The sequence below is a fragment of the Petromyzon marinus genome, chromosome 38 (assembly GCF_048934315.1).
Source record: "Petromyzon marinus isolate PM22_M1 ecotype Great Lakes invasive population chromosome 38, UKy_Petmar_22M1.pri1.0, whole genome shotgun sequence".
NCBI classification, from domain to species: Eukaryota; Metazoa; Chordata; class Hyperoartia; order Petromyzontiformes; family Petromyzontidae; genus Petromyzon; species Petromyzon marinus.
Window position 1 is genome coordinate 9001676 of NC_133704.1, and position 26397 is coordinate 9028072.

Genomic DNA, 26397 nt, shown 5'->3' on the forward strand with positions numbered 1-26397 from the left:
CCGTTTGAGACGAGGCTCAAAAGAAAGCTGTCTCTGGTGTGGACCAATCAGTTTCAAAGACAATGCCACATATATTATCAGAGCATGTTTTTTTTGTTTGCATTCTGACCACACAAGTATTGTGGTTAATGCAGACGCGAGTCCTTGTAAAAGGTTTCAGTTTGGTGTTTTAACATCTTAACAGAGCTGTTTTTGTTGCCAGGAAAAAAAAGGGGAAAACCGATTCTTACGTGTTTAGGTTCTTCACCAACGTTGCCATTGCAGGCACGCAGCAATGGACTTGACCATTCAGTACAGCTGTAGTTTAACACAGCCAATGCACACGTGGTGGAAGTGTACGCAACGACCTTGGCAGTGATTTCGCACTTCTTCGCCAGCTATCCTTTAAGGGACCTCACTCATCAACATATGAACTCTAGGATTGCCCCCTCTGAAGCGATTACAGATACGCGCGAGTGGCTCTCCCCTCTTGCCTGCCGGATAAATAAGCCTCTAGGGTCGTTCCCTGCCGAATTAAGGGCAAAAAGCTCCATCTTCAGTTGTTGTTGTTGTATTACTGTGATGGCGGCGTTATGCAGTCACCGGTGAGCAGCTGAGGGCCGTCAAGCTCGCCGCACTCGAGAAGCCTCTTTTATAATCTCGGGGCGGGAGCCGGGGATTGGAGGTTCTCCATGGTGCTGGCTCAGTGCTGCTCTGACACGGGCCACGGGCGATAACCCCCCTGAGCCACCCGGCCAACTCATGCAATCAGCTTGGCTCTTAATTACGTGCCCGATTCACGGCGGTGACGGTGGCCGGCCGTGCTAAGCCGACCGCGGACTCGCATGGGCGAGCGGCTGCCTCCCCCACCACGCTAAGTCGCCGTCGATTTCCTCTCGCAGGTGTTTGCGCGCGAGGTTGCGTCAGGGCGCCGGGGGAATGCGTCAACGCAGGGCCCACAGAAGGGCAAAGGCCACAACACAAGGTCACCGATACCCACATCGGGAGGTGGGGTGGGGGGGATGGCATAACGACTCCTTGTGTTGACAATTCATTCATTCGTCAATTAAAATCGGTTCGTGCGCTCTCCGTACACGTGATTTGACTCCGTACACGTGACGCTCGTGTGTGTGTGTGCGAGCGTGAGAATCGATTGCTTAGGAATTATACAAATGATACGTTGTTACGTTTATGCTCACGGCGTGAACAAATCTGTACAAACGAGACAAAATCATTACATGCCTGACAAATACCCACCGCATCGCGACACATGGGCGTGACGATACAAGTAAGCTCAGAGATATGTGCTACACGATCATTAATGCAATTGGACAAACATCCCAATGCAGGAACCTCCTGAAAGAGAGAATTAAAACTCAACTGGGGCATTGCTATTGCAATGACAGCGTGATTATAAATAGTTAGAATGTAAAAACTCAACTACAACTATTTTTTTTTATTTTACCAGGTAAGGCCTACGAAGCGAGATAGCTCTTTTTCTGAAGCGACCTGGCCACAAATGATAGCTCAACGAAGTGGTGTATCGTGTGGAAATTTATAGCAGCCAAATACTCTAAACACGCGCTTCTAAATGTGGAGAGGAAAAACGGAGGGCCTGGACAAAAATCCATGTGACCGCGGAGAGAACATGCAAACTCCAAATAGACAGCAGGCGTCAGGGTCGGAAACAAACCCACAACCTCCTGTATACCATGCGAGGTAGTTAACATCTCGCCACCGTGACTGTAGACCAGTGGTTCTTAACCTTTACTGCATGAAAAAAATGTATAATGTAAATAAATACATAGGTTTGATGAAACAAAGTAGTTGTACTGACGTGCCCGTTCTTAATTTGTGTTTCGATGGTTTATCTTAAAAAAAAATCTGCCCATGTCTCGCACCTTCAGAAAGGGCATCTCGCACCAACCTCTGCTCTCGACTCTAGTCACGTGGAATAGTATTACCACAACTGCACTTCCTCTCCGCCAACTCAATGGAATTTCACAGCGCTCATCCCTCGTCTGTTCGTCCGCGTGCTTCAGAAGCGACGAATGGCGGGCAGTATCTGCAGTCACGCACTTTAATATGTTATTTTAATTAATTTATTGTATTACAATTTAGAGCTGGTGATGCAAAAGTGTGATTGTTTTACATTTTTTACTCTTATTTTTTAACCGACACTGTGTAATAGTTTTTAAACAACATGTTTGCTCATTAAACTACCTTTTTTCAGAAATATCAGTTTAAATCATTTCTGTCCAATGATTTAAGGCTCTCCCATGTAAAACAGTGGTGCCTCTCATGATATAGCTATTAAATCACCCACATGCATACCCCCAAGCACCTGCCTTCCCATCTGTTCAAAATACCTAATTACCTACTCATCTGCCTACCAACCTACCCACCCACCTACCAACCAAAATACCGATCAACATAATCACATTCGTAACAATACACATTTAATGTGCTTGCAAGTGCATAGACGTATGCCAGCATGTGTAACACAACTGAACTCCGCACCTCCGATTAGCACGGTTGGCTACGTACGGTGAGAAAAAAGTTTAACATACGTACAAACTTGTGTAATGAAATAATCCAGAGCCCTTTGTCAATCCACTCCTGGATGAAGACCTCCCCCCATGTGCGTCGGTCGTGGGGGGTTATTTGACCAGACTTCACCACGCTGGACAGTGCCGACGGGTGAAGCGGGAGCTCAGGATCGGTCCGGTTATCGGGCACCATTTACGTTAGCCGTGGTCAGTAACCAAACTCAATGCCGCCAGATTCCTCGTGCAGTGAGCCGCTCTCGCGAGCTGCTACAATATGACTAATAGCCAAATAATGTTGCATAATAACGCACCATATTAACCACAATAAAAACACTGGCCTATAATTTTTTAGACGTCTGCTTCAGAGATTAAATGTGCTGTTTTTGCTATGGATTTTGATGTGCTGAATTAAAATGACAATTAAAATAACTGATTGGCTATCGTTCCCAAGATATTTAAGTTGTTACATTTTACGTCTATGTATATATTGTGTAGATAGTAGAGTTTTACTCATAAATTGTAAACCTAGGTCTTTTCATGTGTTTATGGTTGCTTTACGTGATAACAAGTCACCTGTCCTGTTCATGTAACACTTTAAAAAACAGCAAAAGGGTTATATAAATACAATTTATTAGGATACAAAAGGCAAAAAAACTATTATGTGTAAATAAGTACATAGTTGGGTCATTATTCAGTGTATACTCGGCGCGTCTTGGCTTGTCTCTTGTATTCATTAAATGGAGCATCTCTTGTCACTGTCCAGCAATAATCTGCAAGCATTGATGGGCTCCATTTGCCCTGATAGCGTTTCTCCATTGTTGCAATGTCCTGGTGAAATCGCTCGCCATGCTCGTCGCTCACTGCTCCGCAGTTCGGTGGGAAAAAATCTAGATGAGAGTGCAAAAAATGTATCTTTAGTGACATGTTGCAACTAAGGCTTTTCTATGCCTTGAGGAGGTTACCACCAATTCCCTGTAGTTGTCTGCCTTGTTGCTTCCGAGAAAATTTGTTGCCACTAACTGGAAGGCGTTCCATGCCGTCTTTTTCTTGCCATGCAGTGCACTGTCAAATGCATCATCTCGAAGAAGTTCACGAATCTGAGGACCAACAAAGACACCTTCCTTTATCTTAGCTTCACTTAACCTTGGAAAATTCCCACGGAGGTACTTGAAAGCTGCTTGTGTTTTGTCCATGGCTTTGACAAAGTTCTTCATCAGACCCATCTCGATGTGTAAGGGTGGTAACAAAATCTTCCTTGATTCAACAAGTAGTGGATGCTGAACACTTTTCCTCCCAGGCTCCAATGACTGTCGGAGTGGCCAATCTATCGTAAAGTAGTGGGAATCTCTCGCACGACTATCCCATTCGCAGAGAGAACAGCAGTACTTTGTGTATCCAGTCCGCAGACCAATCAAGAGAGCACCAACCTTCCAATCGCCACAAAGCTGCCACTGATGTTGGTCATAGTTTATGCACCTCAAAAGTTGCTTCATGTTGTCATAGGTTTCCTTCATATGGACTGCATGACCAACTGGAATTGATGGCAAAACATTGCCATTATGCAGCAAAACAGCTTTAAGACTCATCTTCGATTAATCAATTAACAGTCTCCACTCATCTGGATCATGAACGATGTTGAGCGCTGCCATCACACCATCGATGTTGTTGCTGACTACAAGATCACCTTTCATGAAGAAGAATGGGACAAGATCCTTTTGATAGTCACGAAACATGGAAACCCTAACATCACCTGCCAGGAGATTCCACTGCTGCAGTCTGGAACCCAACAGCTCTGCCTTACTCTTGGGTCGTTCCAAATCCCTGACAAGGTCTTTCAGGTGTGGTTCAGAGAAGGAGGATTGGAGAAAATCTGGGTCATGTGACCTTGATGGTTCAGGACCAGAAGTTTCATCCTCTTCCTCGTCTGACTCAAGTGAGAATGATTCTGGTGCATCTGGAACTGGCAGTCCTTCTCCGTGGGGTACCGGGCGTATAGCTGATGGAAGTTTTAGATAATGCACAGTCCACTTTTTCTTCTTTGACACACCTTTCCCAACTGGAGGCGCCATGCAGAAGTAACAATTGCTGATTTGATCTGTTGGCTTTCTCCAAATAATTGGCACTGCAAAAGGCAAAGATTTACTTTTCCTGTTCAACCACTGGCGAATATTTGTTGCACAAGTGTTGCAGCATATGTGTGGGGCCCACATCTTGTCCTGATCTCCAATTTTCCAGCCTAAAGAAAGGTGATAGGCTTTCTTAACATAGTGGTTATACTGCACTTTTGTGATGCAAAAGTCACTTCACCACAAACATAGCAGAAGTTATCTGCCTTGTTCACACAAGTACGAGGCATCTCTGCTCACTTTGGCTCAACAGAAATGTGTCCCTTTGCAAAACCAAACACTGACAAATAAGAGAGCACGACACTATATGATTTATAGAGCTGATATTGGGCAATTTGTTCAGCAGAGGGATGTAAGCCTAGTTATGATTGCATCATCCATGACTTCGAGGAATAACATGATGCAATTCATATAATGTATGACGCAATACCAGGTTCAGATTGCATCATTCATTTTTTTGCTCAAAGAGCAAGTACTGTCCAAACCCAGTCATAGATTTATTCATAGATCCAGTCAAATATGTATTTGAGTAATTTCTGTCTGAAATTGAGATCCCTTCCCTTTATAACACATGCTCCACCATTCCCAAGTCAAGGATCGTATACACTCACCCAGTAGCATATCTTGGAAACTAGAGCCAATCAACAATTTGAAGCATAATTTTCATACTCAGTGACCCAGAATTAATAAAAGTTGGACTACATTCATTTCGGAAGCATTTTGGCTGTAGACCAGTGTAATCAACACATCCAAGATCGATTAGGAGATGGCTATTAATAAATACACTCGAAAATGAAAGTGTCATGTATACAAATGTTGTGGCTGTTGCCAGTGCCTTTAGGTTGCCGGGGCCTCGTGTCACGCTCTCGACTCTCCACGCAGCGGAGTCCCTAACGTGGCGTCAACAAACACCTCTAACCCCGAGGCCAAACGTGCTTCTTGGTGGATCACGCTGCGATGGAGCCTGTGTTCCCCCACACCTGCAGGAAAACGATGGACCCAAGCAGGTTGCTGATGGGGCATCCGAGCGGAGGAGTGAGGTGTGGAGCTGAGCGGACTTGCTGAAGACCGGTACCAGCGGTGTCAAGGTCAACCTCTGTGGTGGAGGCTCGTGGTGGACGCTACTTGGGTAGTTGGAGGCAGTCGCCCTTAAACAGCAGTGGAGAGCAGAGGAGCGCTCCTCACAACAAGTGGAACAGCGGGCAGCTAACATGCAGAAAGTTGGCACGGTAGGGGGCACAGCTGGTGCATCGACCAGTCATCTCAGTCAGTCAAGCCATGGCACCTGGGTCTGTTCAGTGACCTTCTGTCAGCGAGTCTTTAACACTTTACGTGGCCTCAAAGTGAACCTGGCCTGGCACAGGCTCGTGGTGACATCTCTGCCACTTCGTGGCGAATGTTGGCTGTTTTTGGAGGGAGGTTCTTCAAAGATACCTACGGCACTGCAGGGGTTATCGCTAAGCTGCGCTACGAATCTGACGACCCGAGTTTGATTCCCACTTATGGCCAACACCGGTGATGATGATCCGAACCGGACTTGGGCCTTTCCCGAGATCGACACAGCTTCAAATGTGGAGCAGTGTGTAAACATCGGCACGAAGCCAGGTGTGGTGTTGGACATCCACTCCCTTCGTGTTCCGTGCCGGCCTTCATAGATGCTACTCGCTCACAGCACTTGCTCCAACAGTATGTTAAGGCTATACACGGGATCTTTGTCTTTGTGGGTTTTTTTCAGAAAAATGGACAGGCATCGTGGTGCAGAACCCAACCTGATGCAGGACCTTCCTGGAAAAGTCTTGACACTCAGTGAGGCTTTACTGGACACTTGGGGAGAGTACTGAATATTATTATTACATTTTTAAGAATACTTAAATACAAAAAGTACTCACCCGACATGTCAAAAAGTGAACACTCTGACCCAATCAACGAGGTGTTTCCGTCTGTGCCTGCGGCCCACCGGTTGCTCAGACATAGGCGTAGTGTACGAGGCATCACTGCGAATAAAAGCATTAGACTGAAATGCAAGAGCCTCGCGCGGGAGGTGGCACATCCACATCTGTGACCCCTCTCGCCCCCCTGAGCTCTTGCTCTTTTCTGCCCCCCCCCCCCCCCAGCATCACAGGCCACCTCCACCCCGAGCCCCCATGCCTTCCTGGGGAGGAGGGGGAGAACCTGTTTGTGTGGAGCCACCCGCAGGCACAGAGGTCACATTCCTCAAGCTGCAGGTGACGGTACTCACCACAACCGCCATCACCATCATCACCCCCATCTCTACCACACAACCACCATCAATACCTCCAACACTGCCCTAACTCCCCTTGGTCACGCCATCATCACCTCCATCACCACCCCCCATCACCACGACCATCACACTTACCACCGCTTTTACCATCCCCACCCTCATCACCTTCAATGCCTCCATCACCAAACCCATCATCACCACCACCATCTGTCACCACCACCACCGCCATCACCACCACTACCCCCCCCATCACCACCAAAAAACACCACCAGTACTACCATCACCATCCCCATCCCCATCGCCACCATCAACCACCACAGCACCCATCACCTCCACCCCCCCATCACCATCTCCACCACCCACATCACCTCCGATCATGACCACTAGCACCGCCGCCACCCAACCCCACCCTATACTCAGCGCTACCTCCATGCTCTCCTACATCTCTCAAACAAGCTCACCATCTGTTCTCCCACACGCAGCCCAGGCACTGCCTGCAATATCCTTCGCACACGCCATCACAGTGCCTTCTGGTTTTTTCCCCATTTTGTGATTCTGACAGGTCAGCAGCTGACCTGTCTGTCCCGAGTCGGGAGCGTTCGCCCTCCTGGGGGTTTCTCTCGGTACCCGGTGTCCTCCCGCGCATTACAACACGAAGCAGCTCCCAATGAGCACGCCCGGCCCAACGACCCAGAGCAGTTACCTCCCGGAAAAACAAGGCTCGCACGGCCCAGTTGTATTCATTCGGGTTTTAATCGGTTTTTATATAAAACCGGAGCACCTGGATCCTGCCCAAATCCGGTTTTATTCGGTTTCATTAAAGTTAAGTCGGGATTTCAGTCGCACGCACCCGTTAGCGGCGTTCGGGCCGGGGCCCGGGCTCAGCCGCCGTGCGCGTCCAGCTAGTCGACGACCCGTGCAAGGAGCAGCTCTACTTGGAGTACACACAGTTCAAGATCGCGGCGACGAAGGAGAAGACGCACAAATCCTTTCGCTTTCAGCTCCTGGCCAAGCGGAGGAAGACCCCGCTAGAGGGGTGGCTGACCGACGGCAGCGACTATCCCGCGCTCCAGAAGATCGCCATCAAACTGTTCAGCATGGCCACGTCGACCGCTGCGTCTGAGCGAAACTTCTCGACGATGGGATTTATCCATTCCAAGTTGAGGAACAGCCTGGCGCCCAGCACAGTCGAGAAGCTCGTCTTCATCAAGTCGAACCTCAACGCGTTCTACGACTACCCGACGCCCGACGACGGCGGCGACAACACCGAGTCCAGCAGCGAGAGCGACGACGAAGACGACACGGCGGTGGACGACGACGAGGAGCAGCATTGAAGTGTGCACGAGACGCTGATAATAAAACCAGGTGTTAATCGGCAAAATCGGGTTTAATTCCATTAAAACCAATAACCCGATTTGTCGGGCAAAAAAATCGGGTTTTTCCCACCCTTGCGGACAAAGGAGCAAACAACGAGATGCATTCCAGATTATGTGCACATACACGGCACACCACTGCATATGCGGCGCCGGCTCCACTATCCCATTTTCCAAACACAACAACAAGTTTCTCGACAAGTTCACTCTTGACTCAAACCTCATCCCCTTTGGACAGGTGCACCAACCACAGAGTCAGATTCTCACAACTACCACCTCGGGGCGCCCCGTCATTCACGTCCACCCATCGCCACCGAAATCGCCAAACATCCTCGCTCGCAGAATAGCCGGGTCTCGCATTGGACTACTACTACTGCAACCATTTCGTCCGCATCGTCCTCGGCTCGATTCCCAACGCCTCCCTCCGCTCCCTCCAAACGGCTTCCCATTGCCACTAGGGCCAGCTACAAGATCGCCTGCCTGTGCCACCGAGCCTCTACTTTTGCTCGTCCACCGTGTCCCTCTTTCGTTGCTGTCGCCCTGCGAGTAAAAACTCAGAGTGGAACTCTCCGCAGCAGTGTGGCTCACAGCCTCCTCTCCACACCGAGGGCCAGGACCGGCAACGCCGAGCGTTGTTTCTCCCTCCCGCCGCCCCCCGCTGCCTAGAACGCCATTATCCCGCTGAATCAGAATATCAGAATATTTATTTAAAGGCCCCCACCCCACCCTCTTGCCGAGCTTTTGAGCGACACTGAACTTGGCTCCGCGCAACGCAGTCAACGGTCATCCTCGTCGAGAAAAAAATATTGTGCGCGTCACTAATTGCGTTATTGTTGAATCCAGACACAAGTGGCTTTGGCGGCTGAGCAAGCGGATCGCAGTCGGAAGGTTGAAAATTCAAATCTCGGTTCGGGGGATGGACTCAACCCATCAGGGTCCCTTCGAGGCCAACAAAATGAATATCGCTTTGGCGGGGGGACGTGAACGGCGGTTGTCGGCTCGTCCCTGCCACAGGAACACGTCATTTCGACCGCCGGCTCAGGGCTGTAAAAGGGAGGTGGAGCACCGCATCAATGCTCATTCGAGCGGAAAAATCACCGACTCAGGCCGCCCCCCGTCCGCCCCCCCAAGTAAGAGGGGATTGGCACTGGCGGGAACGAATGGACGCAGATTAGCGGCAACGGCGCACAACGTGCCGCGCGAGGTTGGGGGGGGCGTCGTGGAGGGGTTGATGGTGTGGGAAGGGAGGCCCGAGTCGTGTCCTCCACGTCGCGTAGAAACAACAGAAAGGGGCATCGCGCGGCGTTCCCCACTCGGGGTGGCAGTGAAACCGTATGCAGGTGCCCCCCCGCCGGCCAACACAGCATCACCGGAGTGATTAATCTCGCCAAATTAAACCGCAGCAACCGCAGCAACCGCCATTCACTGCGCCTGACAAATGGCCGCCGATACAAATTTCTGTGAAGAAAGAAAATATAATGGAGCAATTGCTCGTTTTCATTAATCATGTGGGCGCCGGGCGGAGGGGACGCGCGCTTGCAGGGCCGGGCGTTTATACGTCAGGCTCCGCTTCACAAATCCATCGGCAAGAAAATGAAGAAAAATATTAAAAATAGTTTTACAGATGTTTTTTCGCTCGCGGTAGTGGATACGGGTTGGCCTGGTTTCATGGTCACGTCAATTAAGGTTGCCATGGCAATGCGTTTCTCTATTAGAGGTTGAAGCATTATTTTTCCTGGCGTTGGGGAGCAGTGGTTAGCGCGCTGCACTATTATGAACCTGGCGACGTTGAGTTTGATTCATTCACGAGCGCGGCTATCACCGGCGGCGTGTGATAACCGACCCACGGTCCTGAGCACCCTTCTCTTCGCCCGCCCACACCATGGGCAAACGACTTGACACGCGCACGGGGAGGGCATTTATGCGGCAGTGGATTGACCGAGTGTTTGAAATCATACATCACTACACGTGAGATAGAAGCAAGATTTAAAGTCCGACCATGTAGAGCTTAATTGTTTTTTTTTTAATCTCTGCCACCGATTGCTACCGTATTGTATAACCAAACTGTCGTCATTTCCCCTGCACCTCCGATGAGCGTGGTTGGCTACGTACGGGCGCGAAAGAAGTTCATCATACGTACATACAACACGTGTGTCTTTGTGGAACGTCTTCAGTTGGCCAACGCTGGGATCAAACCAGGGAATCCTTACTCTTTGGTTCTTTCGGTAAAGTCACGTAGGTATAAAATGAAATAAATCACGACGTTTCGGGCGCAACACAAGCGTCCGTCATCAGGTGGGAGAATCCTGTTATAGTCTCGCGTACGGAAAATTACGTTCAGGAGCTAAAGTTCCAACGTTGAGGAGGAGCCAGGGAAGCGTTCGTCTACCATCACTGCAACGGTTGTAAACCAATATTCTCGCACGATACACGCGTTTACTCATGCCTCATCCCACCCCCATTGTCAATTGATCTCCCGCACTCAACTTGAGATGGCGCACGACGGCGCTCTCTCCATAGGGGGCTCGCTACGTGTCCGTTCTCCCGTAATATTCTCATCAATGGCGCGTGCTGCTCCCCGTCAATTGTTGCGTAATCACACGATGTTGGTGGGGGGGGGGGGGGGGGACAGGCGAGCCATCGAACAAAGACGGTCACCACATCGCGCGGCGCTTTCAGATGCGCTTCCGCGGCCGTCTGGAACGCTCTACCTTCCGATATTAGGAAGCCACTGGAGCTATGCACTTTTAAATGTAGATTGAAAACGAATTTCTTTAGTTGTGTTGTTCCCCCCCCCCCCCCGCAGCTCCGATTAGCACGGTTGGCTACGTACTGTGGGAAAGAAGTTCAACATGCACACATACAGGAGAGGGGTGGGGGTGCTCAGAAGGGGGGGAAGCTGTAAGCACACAAGGCTCACTAGTTCCATTGTCTGTGGTGACGGCAATTCGCTGCCGTCTGCGATAACCCCTGGGTTGGTGTAAGGCCACCACAAAAAGCCAAGGACAAAGATCTCCCGCTCCGTACAGCCTAAACAGACTTATTCTGGGCAAGTGCGGTGAGCGAGCACCTACGAAGGCCGGCACTGGTGGCACACGAGGGGGCGGATGGGTCAGCACCACGCCCAACCGCCACTCGTTTTAATGCCCCCGTCTCAGCCGATGGAATTTTAAAAAAGGAACAGAAACGGAAGTCTCGTTTATTTTACTGTGCACAGTATACTACCCTTTTTAACCGTGGACTGTTGTGGGTAATCGAATGAGAGGTGAAGATCCGAGCGTTCCCTTTCACCGTGTAAATAAATAACACACGAGCGCATCAGCTTGTCGGGGGGTCTTCTGGAAAACGATGTTTTCCGGCCGCATTTTATTTGACTTCCTCCGAGTGTCACCAGCGGAGTGCGTGGCCTGTTCAGACAAATGCTGTTGTGTTACCTGGCGTTCTAGACAAGAGCCCTCCCACAAACACGGTTGGTCTCAGTCAGTGAAGTACTGTACAGCACCCTGCACTCTTTAGGATTTCTCCTTTTAGCGCTCCGAAAGGCCTTTGTGTTCCAGGAACCCGTTCCACTGCTTCTAGAAGTACCTTCAAAACGCACGTGGAATGACCAAAGATTCCTACACCCTCCCCGACCCCTCTTGAACGAAATGGACCGCTCTGGAATACACACTTCAAGTGCCGCACCGCCGAGCGTGGCCCAAAAAACCGGAACGTCTCATTTCACCAGGGGGGGGGGGGGGGGTGGTGGCTTAGGTCATGCGGAGTCCTCACCGCTTAGGTCGACGGCCACACAGTCTGCTGTGTAGCTCGTGACTGCAATAGCTACAAAGCAATGTTCTAAGCGTACTTATTTATACCACCGCCTTTCCCGATTTAAATTGGGGGGGGGGGACAATACTTTTCACGGACTCTTAATGTCAAGCTCAAAGTCTAATCACGCAAGCCGGGAGGGCCTGCTTCTTCACGTGTTGGCAGAACCCACTTTTCCCACCGGTTTTCCATATATAACCCATGACCGAAAATCATGAGAAAGTGGCGATTTGGCTGTGCTCTTTTTTCCCTTCCTTCCACTTGCACGGTCCAAATCTGCCTTTGCTGGGCGGATAAGTGAAGAGAGGGTCCCCCGTTGCGTGCTAGAGGCATACGGTGTACCCGATTTTCAGTTCTGAAATCGGAACGAACACACCGCCGAAGTTTCTCTGAAAGATGCGATACCTTATCCCGAGCGGACTTCCACCTGATTATACGTGCAACAATTATCGTGCATTCCTCCCCCTCCTTCCAACCCTGCTCCCCCCCCCCCTCCACCACCCCCCGTGTAACACAGCACCCGCCTGTGTCTGTCCCAGGCAGTGGGCCCACATGCACGCAACCAAGCCAGCCCGTACCAGTTGGACTCCAAACACCGTCTGATAACGAAGTCGGGTGTCTATTATTATTATTATTGATCAAAGCGTGCCATGTGCTGTTCAGTGGCATTAAAACATGCATGTGACATCGTTACATTGTAAAGCAGACATTAAACACTCAAGAAATATAATGACGATAATAAAAATAAAGACTTCCCTATTGTTTAGAGGCCCACCTGATACCATCAATAAACTGATGAGACTGTAGGACAGAGAGACGTTAAATCACCTTGAGCCAAGCAACACAATAACATGATAATCATACAGTGTTCTCATGCGGCACGTTACATTCATAAACCAAATGTGTAAAGGGGTGGGAGAGAAAAAAAAAACCTCACAAACCATTTCCTTAAAACCCTAAAAAAGCAAAACCCTACCACTACTACGAATGACTGGAAAGCACAAACATAACTCGTGTTACGCAACACGCACGCGAGTGGGGAGGGTGGGTGGACGTGCCCGCAGCCCTTTCTCTGCCAGGGGCTCTCTCAGATTAGATACCGCTGAGGTCCGGCACTAAACCGTCCACATTCCCCCTTTCTCACCCGCCAAGCCCTTTTCTGAGAGCGTCCCCTTCACATTTTAACAATTCGCGGTGGGCAACAGAGCACAGACGTGCGACTAGAGCGCTGCCTCGAACGCGTTGGGCAGGTAACGGCGCGGCAGGGCGCGTGACGGGCAAAGTGAGAGGAGGCGAGAAAAGCAACTAGAGTTGGGGGGGGGGGGGGGCTCGCGGCGAGCGCACGCAGCCCCCCTCATTGGCAAGCGACCCGTCCCCAGCCGGCCGGGTAACGTCACTCGGCGACTATCGCTCCGTGACTATGACCGCCGACAATCACTCCGTGACTGCGACCGTGACTGTTGACCATGGCACCGTGACCGTGACGAGCACTGTGTAGACCAGCACTCCGTGAACATCATTCTATGTGACCGCTTTGCGACAATCACTTTGTGGCTGGGACGGTGTGACTAAGATTCGGGGGGGGAGTTGGACAATGGATTGGGCGTTGAAGTGACCGAATTAAGCCTCCACTCTGCTCATGGAAACAGATCATCCCCCCCAGCAGAACGAGCCCTGTGATCTTTCCAGAGCTCCGTCTGAATCCCAGTCGATCGGGCAACAAGATCTCACGCGGCCGCTGTTGCCACGCTTGGCACTACCCCAGAATGTGATGACGTCTCGGCAGAATTGCTGCCACACCTGGGTCCTCCCCGCTCTAGAAACTCTCTCTGGGTTGCCCGGTTTTAATCGAGACTTTGATCCCGCAGGCAGATTACCTAAACTTCGGCATGAAATAAAAGTCATCACCCTGCTTGAGCCAGGTAAGGACCCACAGAATGCAGCCTGATATCATCAATATTTCTGCTTGGCATCGGCTGCATGGTCCTGGAAAGGAATAATCATCAACGGTGGGCAGCGTTCTCGTCAATGAGAAAGACAGATTTTTTTTTTTACGTGCCAAAGCTGGAGCGGACCTGTGGACGAGTACCAGCACTACACAATATTTGATGAAAATGACTTCTCCGAAAAAGGGACTTGAAAAAAGCGAGCGCCGCGTGTGTTGATCTCCGCCACGCCCCGACACGTCGGTCAACTCGTGAAGCGGTCGCAGTCCTGCCAGGCTGCATTGTAAACTCGGTGGGGGCGGCCGGGGGGGGGGGACCTCTGCTACGAGACCATCGGGTTCAGAGTTCATACGGGGCAATAAAAAACAGTTCATGGTGCTCTCGGGTCAATGATCTACTTCGTCGTGGATCCGTTGTGGCTCAAACTCTCCGCAATTGATACATCACCAACCTGCAGCACACTCAGTCCGGCAGGTTATTCTATGAAAATGACATAGAATTTTCACCGATCAAAGAAGGCACTCTGAACTCTGACCTGGCGGTTTTAGCCAACTACCGCCATCAGTGGTACCTACTGCTCAACTCATATTCTCAACTCTGACTTGGCTGTTTTAGCCAACTACTGCCGTTAGTAGCGTCTACTGCTCAACTCGCCTAGAACTGTTCCAAGAGTGTTTCATCTTTACCATGCTAAAGCGGATCGTGAGGGAACTAATTCCTCAATTTGAAATCAAGTCTCAATCCGGTTTACCAGGATTCACTCTTGATGGGATTCTGATAATACATAGCCACCCATTAAAGCTGGCTGCCAAAGTCAAGACCCAATATAATTTACTTAAAGAAGCTCTCTTCATCCACATGGGGAGGATCACACCGGAACTCTTGGGACATCTGCCCTTGCACTCTACGTTAGTCAGTGGCCGAGTACTGTGATCCAGTGGGCGCGTTTATCACACGCAGAGCTTTGTCGATATAGAGCTCCACTCAACGATGTCTCTTCAGTGGCTACCAGTCCAGTGCTGCCCACCACTGCCCCTCCACACACCTGGTCAGCAGTTAGGTAGCCAAAGCCAAGCCGATAACAAAGCTGCAAGATACGCCAAACCTGCCGCTGGTTCTCATTCTCCTTGCATCCTCACCCAGTGCTCGACTTGCATCATCACCACAACACCGACTGAGATCTGAGCTTCCACCCCACAACTTCTGTATGTATGTAACTTCTTTCGCATCGTACGTAGCCAACCGTGGCTAATCGGAGGTGCAGGGAAGGACAAACTAAAACACAAAAAGCTGTTCTAAATAAATTAGTTTTCAATGGAGGTTTAAGAGTGCACAGCTCCAGTGGCTTCCTAATATCAGAAGAGCATTCCAGACGACCGCACAAGGGCATTTGAAAGCGGCGATGCAGTCTCAACACTGGACAACAACATCATCTCAGTGGCATCTAAAGTGGCGGGCAGGATGAGCCTCGTCAACACTCGCGAAACAATTTTTTCATCCTGAGAAAACGAGCCCGCCACCACTGCCCGTCAACCATCTTTCCACCTGCATGCAGCCTTTGCCATCCGTGGGTTCTGCCAAACCGTTCTCTCACTCAGCAAAAGGAAGGCCACACGGAGCACACGGAACAGCCCAGAGTGTGAACGCACACAGGTGCAGCAGACTGACGCACATACGGTAGTGGAATAGGACTGCATGGAACACTGACAAACACCGACGATGACACCGTGGTCTGGCTCGGCCAAGTATGCATGCGCTAGCAGGACTATACTGCAACCAGCACTCCGTGACTTTGATTCTGACCATGAATCCATGACTCTTACTCCTCAACCTTACCTTGGACAATTCACCCAACTGAGGTGAGATAGGACGGACTTCGGTTGAGTCAGGCTGCCGTCTATTGCGACGGGTCAACCTATGCCGTCTGATGATCCAGGTGGACACAGTGGTCTATTCGCGACGCCTGATCTCTCGGGCCTCACCGACACCTTCGTCCGGCGGGGAAAAAAAAAAAGTCACTGGGGGGGGGGGGGAAATAACCCAAGAGAGCAGAGCAGAAACCGAGCCTACAGCACCGAGCAGAGAGCGTCCAACAAAGCAGACATTGGGAGACGGTTTGTAGGAATGTGCATTGCAATCCTCACTCTGTACCTGCATGAACATGCCAATGCGCCATTTGCATCTTTGACAGAGCGTGAGCACGAAATGGTAAAAGACCCACCATGGCCATAGTGTGGTAATCTCAAGAAGATTAACGGAATTGTTTCATCATGGGACCTCCCCCTTGCCAGTATCAAAATATGAGAATAGGTTTTACCCTTTCTGGCAAGAAAACAGGAGGTGTTAAAATATTTGAACACCAAACTGAAACCTTTTGCAAGGAATAATGTACTGAATTAACCGCATATACTTGTGATGAACATGCAAACGAAAAACCATGCTCTGGTAGTATACGCGTTGTCTTCTAAACAGATTGATCCACAACAGAGACAGCCTTCTTTAGAGCCTAGTCTCAAACAACCGCAAGTATATGTGGTTAATGCAGACATGATTCCTTGAAAAAGGTTTCTGTTAGGTGTTTTAAAATCTTAACACTTTGTTTTGTTGCCAGAAAGGCTAAAACCTATTCACAAAGAATTGTTTTGATTTCAACAACACGATGTTAGAGATATTATCGGGCCGTTACAAATGCAAATGTTTTAGACATACATTTTTTTACACGAATGCACCCAAATGAGTGCTTTTCCACTTCAAATAAAAAATCATAGGACAGTACTGAGCGTCTAATTATCTGAAGGTTCGCATTTTACCATGTATTTATCGCAATGTACATTTGCCAAACTGCGCATTCTGCGCTGTTGCCATATACGCATTTGGAAATTTGTCGATATCTTTGCCCGTACTCTTAGAAACTCAGCTCTCCCTAGGAAGAAAAAAAAAGACTTCTGGTCCCAATGGGGAATCTTAGCTGATCAGAAACAAAGGTCATCTATCTATCATTCAAAGCTAAATGAAAGCAGCATCATCTCTCATCAGCGCACAACAGTCCTCTCCCGGGGCGTAGTAACGCCGCCGGACCGGAGACCATCCCGAGCCAGGCATCACCAACAGCATCGACGTTCCCGTTCCCAGGGCCCCCCCCCCGCCTCCCGCCGCCCCCCCGTCAACTCTATTAGGAATTACCAGAGCTGCACCAACCGCTGGTCAAGTGGACATTAAAAAGACCCTTGTGAGATCATATATCCTACATTTTAAAATGTCAACATGCTCTAAAACAAAAAAATCTGACAATTATGGAAAAACCAAACAAAAAATATTCCAGCCACTTTGCTTATAGAGCCACTCACTCACACAGGACTACCTTTCAGAATAGAAATGGTGTCAAAATGGGCCCCTTACTAAGAGTCCTTTGGCAAGAGACATTTGATTGCTTTTGAAATACCAAAACGCACACATTTGTGGTCGACTGCTCTGGGACGAGAATCTGGTTTCACGGTCTCCGGCCTGCCTCGCTGTGAGCGACTCGCGTCACTCAGGACGACGGGAGCCTGCATTCTCCGCACGCAGCAGCCACAGCGGACTGGGCAAAAGTGCAGGGGCACCCCCGCCACTGCGATTCATCATTGCGCTTTTTCGATTCATCGGTGTTGCACGGACACCGATGAGCATTAATGCAGCCTTTAAAAAAAAAATACATCTTCCACGAAACTACAGCGGAGTGTCGATTAACAACACACATTCATCTCTTACAAACGCTTATCCAGATAAGAACCAATTATTATTCGATATTGGTCTAACCAAAAATGAGGTGACGGTTTAAAGAGCCCTTAAATATGGATGATAAATTGACCCCCCCCCCCCTGCCAAGTATGATCAATTAATTTTCTGGCTTTACGTTCACCGCCAAAAAATTTATTTGTGCCCCGGAATGGATTTTTGACTCTCTGCTGCCTTGTAAATTGCCATCGTCGACGCATCTGCGCTCGCGGCGCCAGCGTCGCCCCCCTCTCGGTGCCGCCATCGACGGGTCCTCGTTGTCACCGCGCACACGCTGGGACGCGAGCGCTAGGCCCCGCGTGAGCGCGCGTCCTCATCAGTATGCACGAGCGGCGACCGAGAGCCGGGCGGGCGAGGAGGAGGAGGGGGGGGGGAGGGGGGCGCGAGCCGGAGGAACGAAGGCACGCGCGGCACCCACAGCTCCCACCATCAAACGCAACAACACACACCGCTACGATGGCTTTTGTCAATAGTGTAAGAATTAATTGCATTTTGGCGGCCCTGATAGGCGAAGGGCCTGCCCTCACACCATGTCGGCCACGTGGCTTTGCCTGACCGTAACTTCAGCACGCCGCCGGTTGAAGCGAGTTTGTCGAAGCAGAGGACCGAGGAGCGGAACCAATATCACTCGCAACTGATGTTAGCCACGACTGGGAATGAAACTCAGGTCTGCGGGTTCAAAGCACAGTCTATGAATAGGTGCAGCACCAGCCACACCCCCCCACCACTCCCCGAGTTCGATGTATGTCTCTTTAATATTTTGTGCTCACACGCTTCACCAGCTATAGACTAATTACTCACGCAAGCAACGGGAGCCATTATTGCGCCATTCAATGAAGTGAAGTTACAGACTCTTACCCAATATCCTTCAATGGTCCATCTAACTCGAATCGCTTGTGCAGCTGTGCGGAGACGACTGATTGGGTCACCGTGACCTCAAAACTGCGCTCAACCAAATCCAGAGGAATCCCTGGAAAACCCCAAATTCTCTCTTGGCTGCACAGTCACTCGTGACACAGCTGACGTGAGCAAGTCCCAACCACGAGGAAACGGCGCCCTGGTTGTTTCGTTTAGGAGCCCAGGATCCCAGCTTCCGTAAACGCGACATCGTTGCTCAGACGCGTGCCGAAATTGGCCCACCGAGCCATCGTGGTTGCCAAGGTGGCTCGGAGATGTTAACTACCTAGCCTGGTATACAGGAGGTTGTGGGTTCAATCCCATCCCTGATGCCTGGTGTATATTTGGAGTTTGCATGTTCTCCCCGTGGTTGTGTGGATGTTTCTCTGGGTCTTCCAGTTTTTCCCTCCACATTTCGAAACGTGCGTTGAAGAGTATGTGGCTGCTATAAATTTCCACGTGATAGGCCACTTTGTTGAGCTATCATTTGTGGCCAAAATGTCGCTTCTCTAAAAATAACTACAGAGCTCAGTGGGCCTTACCTGTTAAATTAAAAATTAAAATAAATGAAAACAACTAAATTAAATCACGACGTTTCGGAGGCAACACAAGCTTACGTCTTCAGGTGGAACAGTCAGAGCAAAAATAGCTGATACAGCTATTTAGCTGGTACAACTATATTGCTGTGACTGTGCCACCTGAAGACAGAAGCTTGTGTTGCCTCCGAAACGTCGTGATTTAATTTAGTTGTTTTCACTTATTATATTTTACCTACGTGACTTTACCGAAAAAAACAACGAGTATGAATCCTTGCAGTCACGAAAGCTTCAAATCTAGAAATATTTTTTTTTTTAAATAAGAATTCGAGTTGTATTTATCTGATGTGCGTATACCTCTCAGACTGGGTTTAATTGCCCCTAACATGCGACTCAATAGAAGCCTCTCGAACGGAGCATGTGTGTACACGCGCGCGTGTGTGTGTGTGCGGGCTTGAATGTGTTTGTGTTATTTTTGCGCGTTTGCCTACCTGTGTCTGTGTCGTCGTGTGTGGATGTGTTCGTCTCCGTGCCGGTGCGTGCGTACGCACGCGTCCGAGGGAGCAGTGGGCCCCAAAGTTGGGTACTGCGCTACGATGTTAGCTCCTAAAATTTCAAATCTCCAGCAACAGACCGCAGCGGTTGACTGTGATATCTGAACCAGTCTTGGGCAGCTTCTAGGGCAACTCCGCCTTAAATGGGTATCCGTTGTGATGTGTGACCATCAGTACGTGGCAGACAAAGGCATCCAGGTGCGGTACTGGAATACCACACCACCATCTACCACCACCCTCTGCGCCATAATCGCTAACAAACAGCACTCGCACCGACACTTTATAATAACACTGTAGGGGGAGATCTTTATCTGTGCGTGCGTGTGTACGTGTATAAATAGACGAATGTATGAATTTCCACAGCGGTAATGTAATCATGCCTCGCCGCTTTGCCCCTGAGAGTTCTGTGCGCGAGGATTTGTGTTTGCGTTTCAATTACGGTCCCGCGCCTGGAGTGAACGTCGCAAATCGCGAATTCTGCTACCGCTGCCGAACACCCCGCGGCAAGAGCCGCAAGAGCCGCAAGAGCCGCAAGAGCCGCAAGAGCCGCAAGAGCCGCAAGAGCCGCCGCGTTCGCGCGCAGGCGCCCGGCTGCTCACAGACTGCTCCTGTCGGAGAGAGAAGCCGCGTTTCTATACGGGACCCGAGGCCCTTTCAAGGAGGGGTGCCGCCTCGCTCTCTCAAATTGACAGCTCTACGAATACAGATATCTACGTATGCCCTAATTATTCGAAGACAATAGGTTATATTTTGATTTAGAGCTTTCGTGACTGCAGGGTTCTTTTGGTAAAGTCACGTAGAAGGGTGGTTTTCACACCTGATGATGATTGCTTGTGTTGCGGTCGAAACGTCGTGAGAATTTTATTGTTTTATATTTTTATTATTTTTTATATTATTTAATTGTTTCCCTTCCACGTGACTTTACCGAAAGAACCAAGAATAATAATAGGTTAGTTTGCGAACGCGATTACATTTCCCTCAAGCCGACTGGTTCAAACAGATCACGTGACCTTTTATATTCCGCACTATTCTGCGCGCGTAGCCATAGCGACAGTTTGTGCACGCGCAGTCGTTGCCAAGCAACCAAAAATATGGTGGAGGGGAATTGAAACGCGCTGCCGAGAGGCCGAATAAACTTAAAGTGGTGCTCCTTCCTTTCCAACAGCGATGTTAAATGAAAACAACTCTCACATGCGCGTGCACACAAATATAAACATCTCCTCATTAGCCTCATAAATTACAAGAGCAAGTGCTGCAAGCATGCGCCTGTTACTGTGCGCAGGCTTTTATAATAACAAAAAACAACAGCTGCCATTCGCCACCGAGTGGCAGTGCACAGCGCTTGTGGCTGCCTAGGTACACTTTAAGAGGCCATATGAAGTGTCTGACGCAGACCCCGGTGTTGTGGGTTAACTGACTTTGATGACTGGGAGATGCAACACTTGTGCACTTCAATGCGCCAACTTTTATGCACAAGTATGCATGTTGAACTTCTTTCGCACCGTACGTACCCAACCGTGATGATCGGAGGTGCGGGAGAAGGACAACAAACTATAACACACACAACAGACTGTTGGGGCAAGTGCTGTTAGCGAGCACCTATGAAGGCTCATGAGGCACACGGACGGGTGGGTGGCCAGCACCACGCCTGGCCGCCTTCGTCTCCCGAACGGCGATGTTCACACATCGCATCAGGTACTCATTCGAGGCCAAGTCATCCGAGGAGAGGGCAAAGACAAGTTCTGATATCACTCGCCACTGAAGCTGGCCACGGCGTCGATCACCGCACCCGCGTTCCCTGCTACCCACGCACGCGGCCGCGCTCGCGCCTTGCCTCGGGGTTGAGGTAGAGAAATACGATTGGATGACGGGGGTGGGCGTGGGCGTCCTCGTGCGTTCCTTCTCGTCGCCGCTCCGCTCCAGGCCCGGCACGGCCCCGGGCAGCACCCCGACTCCTGGCACCCCGGCGGCGGAGCCGGTGGAGGCGGTGGCCGCCGCGGCCGCCGCCGCGGCCGCCGCGGCGGCGGCGGCGGCGCGCACGGCCAGGGCCGCGGCGCCTCCCCCGACCGCCACAGAGGGCGGCCGGCCCGGCCCGATGCGGCCGTTGCGCTTGAGGCGCTTGCGGCACAGCGCCACGAGCTCGGGCAGCTGCAGGTAGCTGGCGGCGGTGAGCAGCGCGGCCAGGCCCGGCTCGCTGCCGCCCACGCCGGCGCCGCACGCCGACACGGCGGAGCCGCCGAGCCGGCCCGTGTAGATGTACTCGAGCACGGCGCGGAACACGGGCGGCGTGATCACGTCCGAGTCCAGGTTGATGAGGTTGTCGTGCACAACGAGCGACTTGAAGTAGAGGCTGCTGGCGGCGAGGACGGCCTTGTGGGCGCGGAACAGCGCGTTCTCCACCACCACCACGACGTCGCACAGGAAGCCCTGGCTGCGCTGCTTGTTGAGCTGCGACAGCAGCTGCTTCGCGTGGCTCGGGACCTCCATCATTTTCGGCGGCGCCGTTGGTGGCGAGAAAATGTAACGGGTTTTCCTCTTTTGTTTTTGTTGTTGTTTTCTTTTGTTAAGCTTCGTCCTCTCTTCCTGCGTCGCTCCCTCTCCCTCGCTCCTCAGCAGCGACTCACTCCGTCTGATTACACACACACACACGCGCGCACAGATTAAGGAACCTTAATGAACAGATTCTAGTTAATCTTACCGTCCCCCAACTGTCATGCCCGTGGTCCCCACAACCTCATAAGATTCACATCGGCCGTCTCCCACGAGCAAGGAGACGCAGCGGCGTCTGGGGTGATGGAAAACTGACCAACACGCTTTATCGATAGAGCACCTGCAGGGCACAGCACTAATCGAGCCCCTGCAAGGCATTAAGAGCAATTACAAGGGAACCAGTGGGCTAAATCTTGGCAGTGCCTGGGAACAGCGACTCCAACAAGAGAACCAACACGACTTCACGAGCACACTGACGAGGTAGCAGGAGACTGCCATTTGCACGTAGACAATAACCAAGGGGCATGAACCGGGCACTGACAAACGATGCATCAATCGGGAACTAGAAAGGGACGCATTGAGTAGCCAATAGCACAGGCCTGCGGTCATAATAGGGCATCAATAGGGCATCAATAGGCACAGACATTAATAGAGCATCCTTCTGATACCAAGAGGGCGGTAATAACGCACCAATAGAGAACCGATACGGCCCCATTAAGTTATCAGTGGCACAAGTGGCGCCTCGCAGCGGCGCGTTAATACAGAGATGAGAGGGCATCAATAGGCAGCGATAAGGCTCGGCGGCGCGAGTGTCAGCGGGGGAGCCACAAACGCGGCGAGAGGGCCGGCAGCGCCGTGCCTGGGAACGCGCGACGGTTCGCAACCACCGCTGCTCCCCCACGCCGCCGCCGGCAGTGGTGGGTGGAGGCGCAGGCTCGCGGCATGACCCCTTGACGTTTGTCACAATGACCATTTCAGATTTTGAGAGTGCCCAGACGAAAGCCGCGTTTCTCAACAGTTGCGCGAAAAAACATCCGAGACAAGCGGATTGCGGGCAAAACTGTACGATTATGCCGACTCTATTTGTTTAGGGAGACGAGACGGTTGTGGGCGGTGGAAAACGAAGGTGCCTTAGCCGTGATACGAACAAGAGCAGTGATTCTGGCAGCATAGACGACCCGCGAGAGGGTATTGCAGACTATGGGGGCAGCAGCCGGCTGTGTAATCAATAAGCTACTGTTCTTGGAATTGGAGCAGTGAACTCAAAAAGTCAGAAGACTATGGTTTTGAGACGCAGAAGACTGCACTTTACAGTGGCTTGTTCACAGTGTGCGGCCAAAAGGATCCGCTCTTGGTTTTGCAGATGGCCCGTGTCAGACTTTTCCAGCAACAGTTACCGAAAATCACACCGACAGTGCCGTCAAATCATTCAATTAACCTTGTGACGTGGCTGCCGTGAAACACCCGCGGGGGCCGTTAGGCTGCCACCTCTCATTTCAGCAGCCGGGCACTCGGTGTAGAGTTTCACCACAACGATGATTAAACAAAAAAAAATTCTCTAAACAAATCGGCCGCGTAATTACGGCACGACATCTCGCACCAACCAACGCGGTAGTTCCCACACGCTGTCCCCCCACGTCCTCCCCCCCCCCACCACCACCACTGTCCAGCTTTTCACGTCTGCCAACCTTCTCCATACACGTGGAAGATTAATGCGCGTCGCCCGCTCATGTGGGCTGGCAGGAGGCCTGACGGCGAGGTCGGGAGGTCGAGGGAAGGGGGCGCTGCAACGGGCGTTTGAGGCCCCTTGGCGGGGGGAGCTGCAGGCGAAGCTCCTCCCTCGGAGAGCTCAGGACCTCGCTAACGCGGTCCAGAGCGTGACACGGCGGTGGCCTGGTTCCACCGCCAGCCAGCGAGCAAAAGGGAGCGAGACCCTCCCCGCTGACGAGCAACGCGCGCGCGCGAGAGAGCCATGGCTAGCGCCCGCAGGCGCGCATGCACGCAAAAAAACCAAGATCCACCAGATAACCCGTGCGCCAGCGGGGCAAGCCCTATTAGTGAACGCCGATTAAGGCGATCACGTGGTAGGGTGGTGTGGTTAAGTCTAGGACACCGGCGAAACAAAGGCAGCCGGGTGTGCAGGGTGCTCGCCGCAACACCCCGTCGGGGCCCAGGCCCAGACGTGATTCCTGCTGTGGCTGTGGGGTCACTTCCCAGGGAGAAGCGGACGGGAAGCGCTCTCAACGCCTTCACTGCAACACGGCGGTTTTTTTTGTTTGTTATAAAAGTTAAACCGTGGTGCGGTCACAAAACTACCAACTTTTTTCCCCAATGATGTCAAAGGTTTTTTTTATGTGAGTAATGTTTATACTGAGCCTAGTTTATGAGCTACACTTACATCATCCGCTGGGTGGATTTGCATGCAGAGCAGATGCGTGAGGCTGAGGATGCCTTGTAAAGTGTTTGTACAATGTAAAAAGTGCATTGCAGTTTTTTTTTAAAGGTGCGGTAAAGGATTTCTTATTATTGTTTAATTTTCAGACGTCGGGCTTTGGTAAAGCCCCAAAAAGATGATGGGGCGGCCACGGGAATGGAACTTTTGAGTAGCTGCTCAATCGGCTCAGCAGCAAGGGTTTCTGTCACATTGCCATGCGACAGCCGAGACAAACAAGCGACTTCAGTGGCTGAGCTGGTGACGACTAAGTGATTGACCAGTTGAATTTAAGCGGACGACTGAACGAGTGACTGCGTAGGCGACAGTACTGGCTCCTCCATGTCACGGCCACCGCTTTGTCGACAGCGAGCAAAGTGCCCAACACCACGTGATGAGGTTTAATATCTCCCAGCGGCACACAAGCAAAACTGGACAACGAACCGGACAAAAACAAGTTTGGCAGGACCCTCCTGAAAAAGAGCCTTGAGGTTCATGATTATTTTAATTGGTGAATTAAGGGGCAATTATGTCCTTAAAAACAAGTCGAGCAAAATGTAATCCTATTGGTTGAATGAATACTGTAAAAAGAAGTAAATTTTTGTGGTGTCATTTTGGGAACAAATATTAATACAGAACAGAAAAAAGCGGTAGAGCATGGGGAGAAATGATGCACTACGTGAATCGCTGAACAGCATGTCTTACTATCTGAGTGGTGCATGGCCAGTGAGTGTGGCGTCAGCTATGGAGCCTTTGAGGAGCCAGTGCCACCTGGTACCATTTTTGTGGTTGCCAGTCAGCGTCCTGCCCATGTGCAATGTGATGGCACCTTCGGTCATGGGAACATTGCCCACAAAACGGCGGTCAGTGGGGCAAAGTGCAAGGATCACGTCCTCACTTCAACCAATCAGCTGGCAGGAAATGGCAGAACGTTGCAAATTTGAATACACCTAAAAACCTGAATTATTCACAATTCCTATTATCCACAAAAACTAGAATCCTTGTTTTTTGTATCTCCCCCCTCCCAGATAACAAGACTTGTGTTTATCTGTGGGTGACCATGCAGATATCTGAAACAATTTTTATGGATAAACGAATAAGAGAATCTGACAATAGCGCGCGCCACGACAGACCCCATCAGCGTCGCGAAGAGGTGTTTCAACAGCTTTCCTGCAGAGAGCTCACCCTGCGAAGCCAATCACTGTCTCCCCGTCCCCCATCACGGTGGCAAGAGAAGCGTGGTCCTTGAGGAAGCGTCCGCACCGGAGATGGCTGCCCCCCCCCCCCCCCCCCATTTCTTATTCATGTTTTTTAATAACCACGGGCGCGGTTGCCGGGAGACAGGAAGGTTAGCGGGACACGGCGGTGGAGAGTGCCGTGTGGCTGCTGGCTTCGTCAATCGAGGAGAGGGCACAGAGGCACCGCTCAGCACCCCAAACTCGCCGCAGCTCACCCGACGCAGCGCTTCCAGGATTGCGGAGATTGTCGGTCTGCACGTAAATTATTTAAAGTGTAAATATTTCCGTTTTTATTTATTTAGCACCAGATCCAGAAATATAATGCCAGCATATCTCCCTCCATACGAAGCCCCTACCTCCACAGGCGAATCTGTCAAAAAAATACACCTTATCAACATCAGCCTCAGTAAAAAAAAAAACCCACACAACCGGGGGCTAAAAAACCCTGC

At 50.8% G+C, this 26397-nt stretch overlaps 1 protein-coding gene across 2 annotated transcripts in view; it reads right to left on the bottom strand.

The window, feature by feature from the left end:
* HIC1 (HIC ZBTB transcriptional repressor 1) overlaps positions 1-26397 on the bottom strand; it is a 93907-nt gene that overhangs the window by 12887 nt on the left and 54623 nt on the right. For both annotated transcript variants that reach the window (XM_076072625.1, XM_076072626.1), the window contains exon 2: positions 21624-22418. In XM_076072625.1, coding sequence (XP_075928740.1) covers positions 21624-22279 — 656 coding nt within the window. In that variant the 5' untranslated portion in view covers positions 22280-22418. The remainder of the gene's footprint in view (positions 1-21623; positions 22419-26397) is intronic.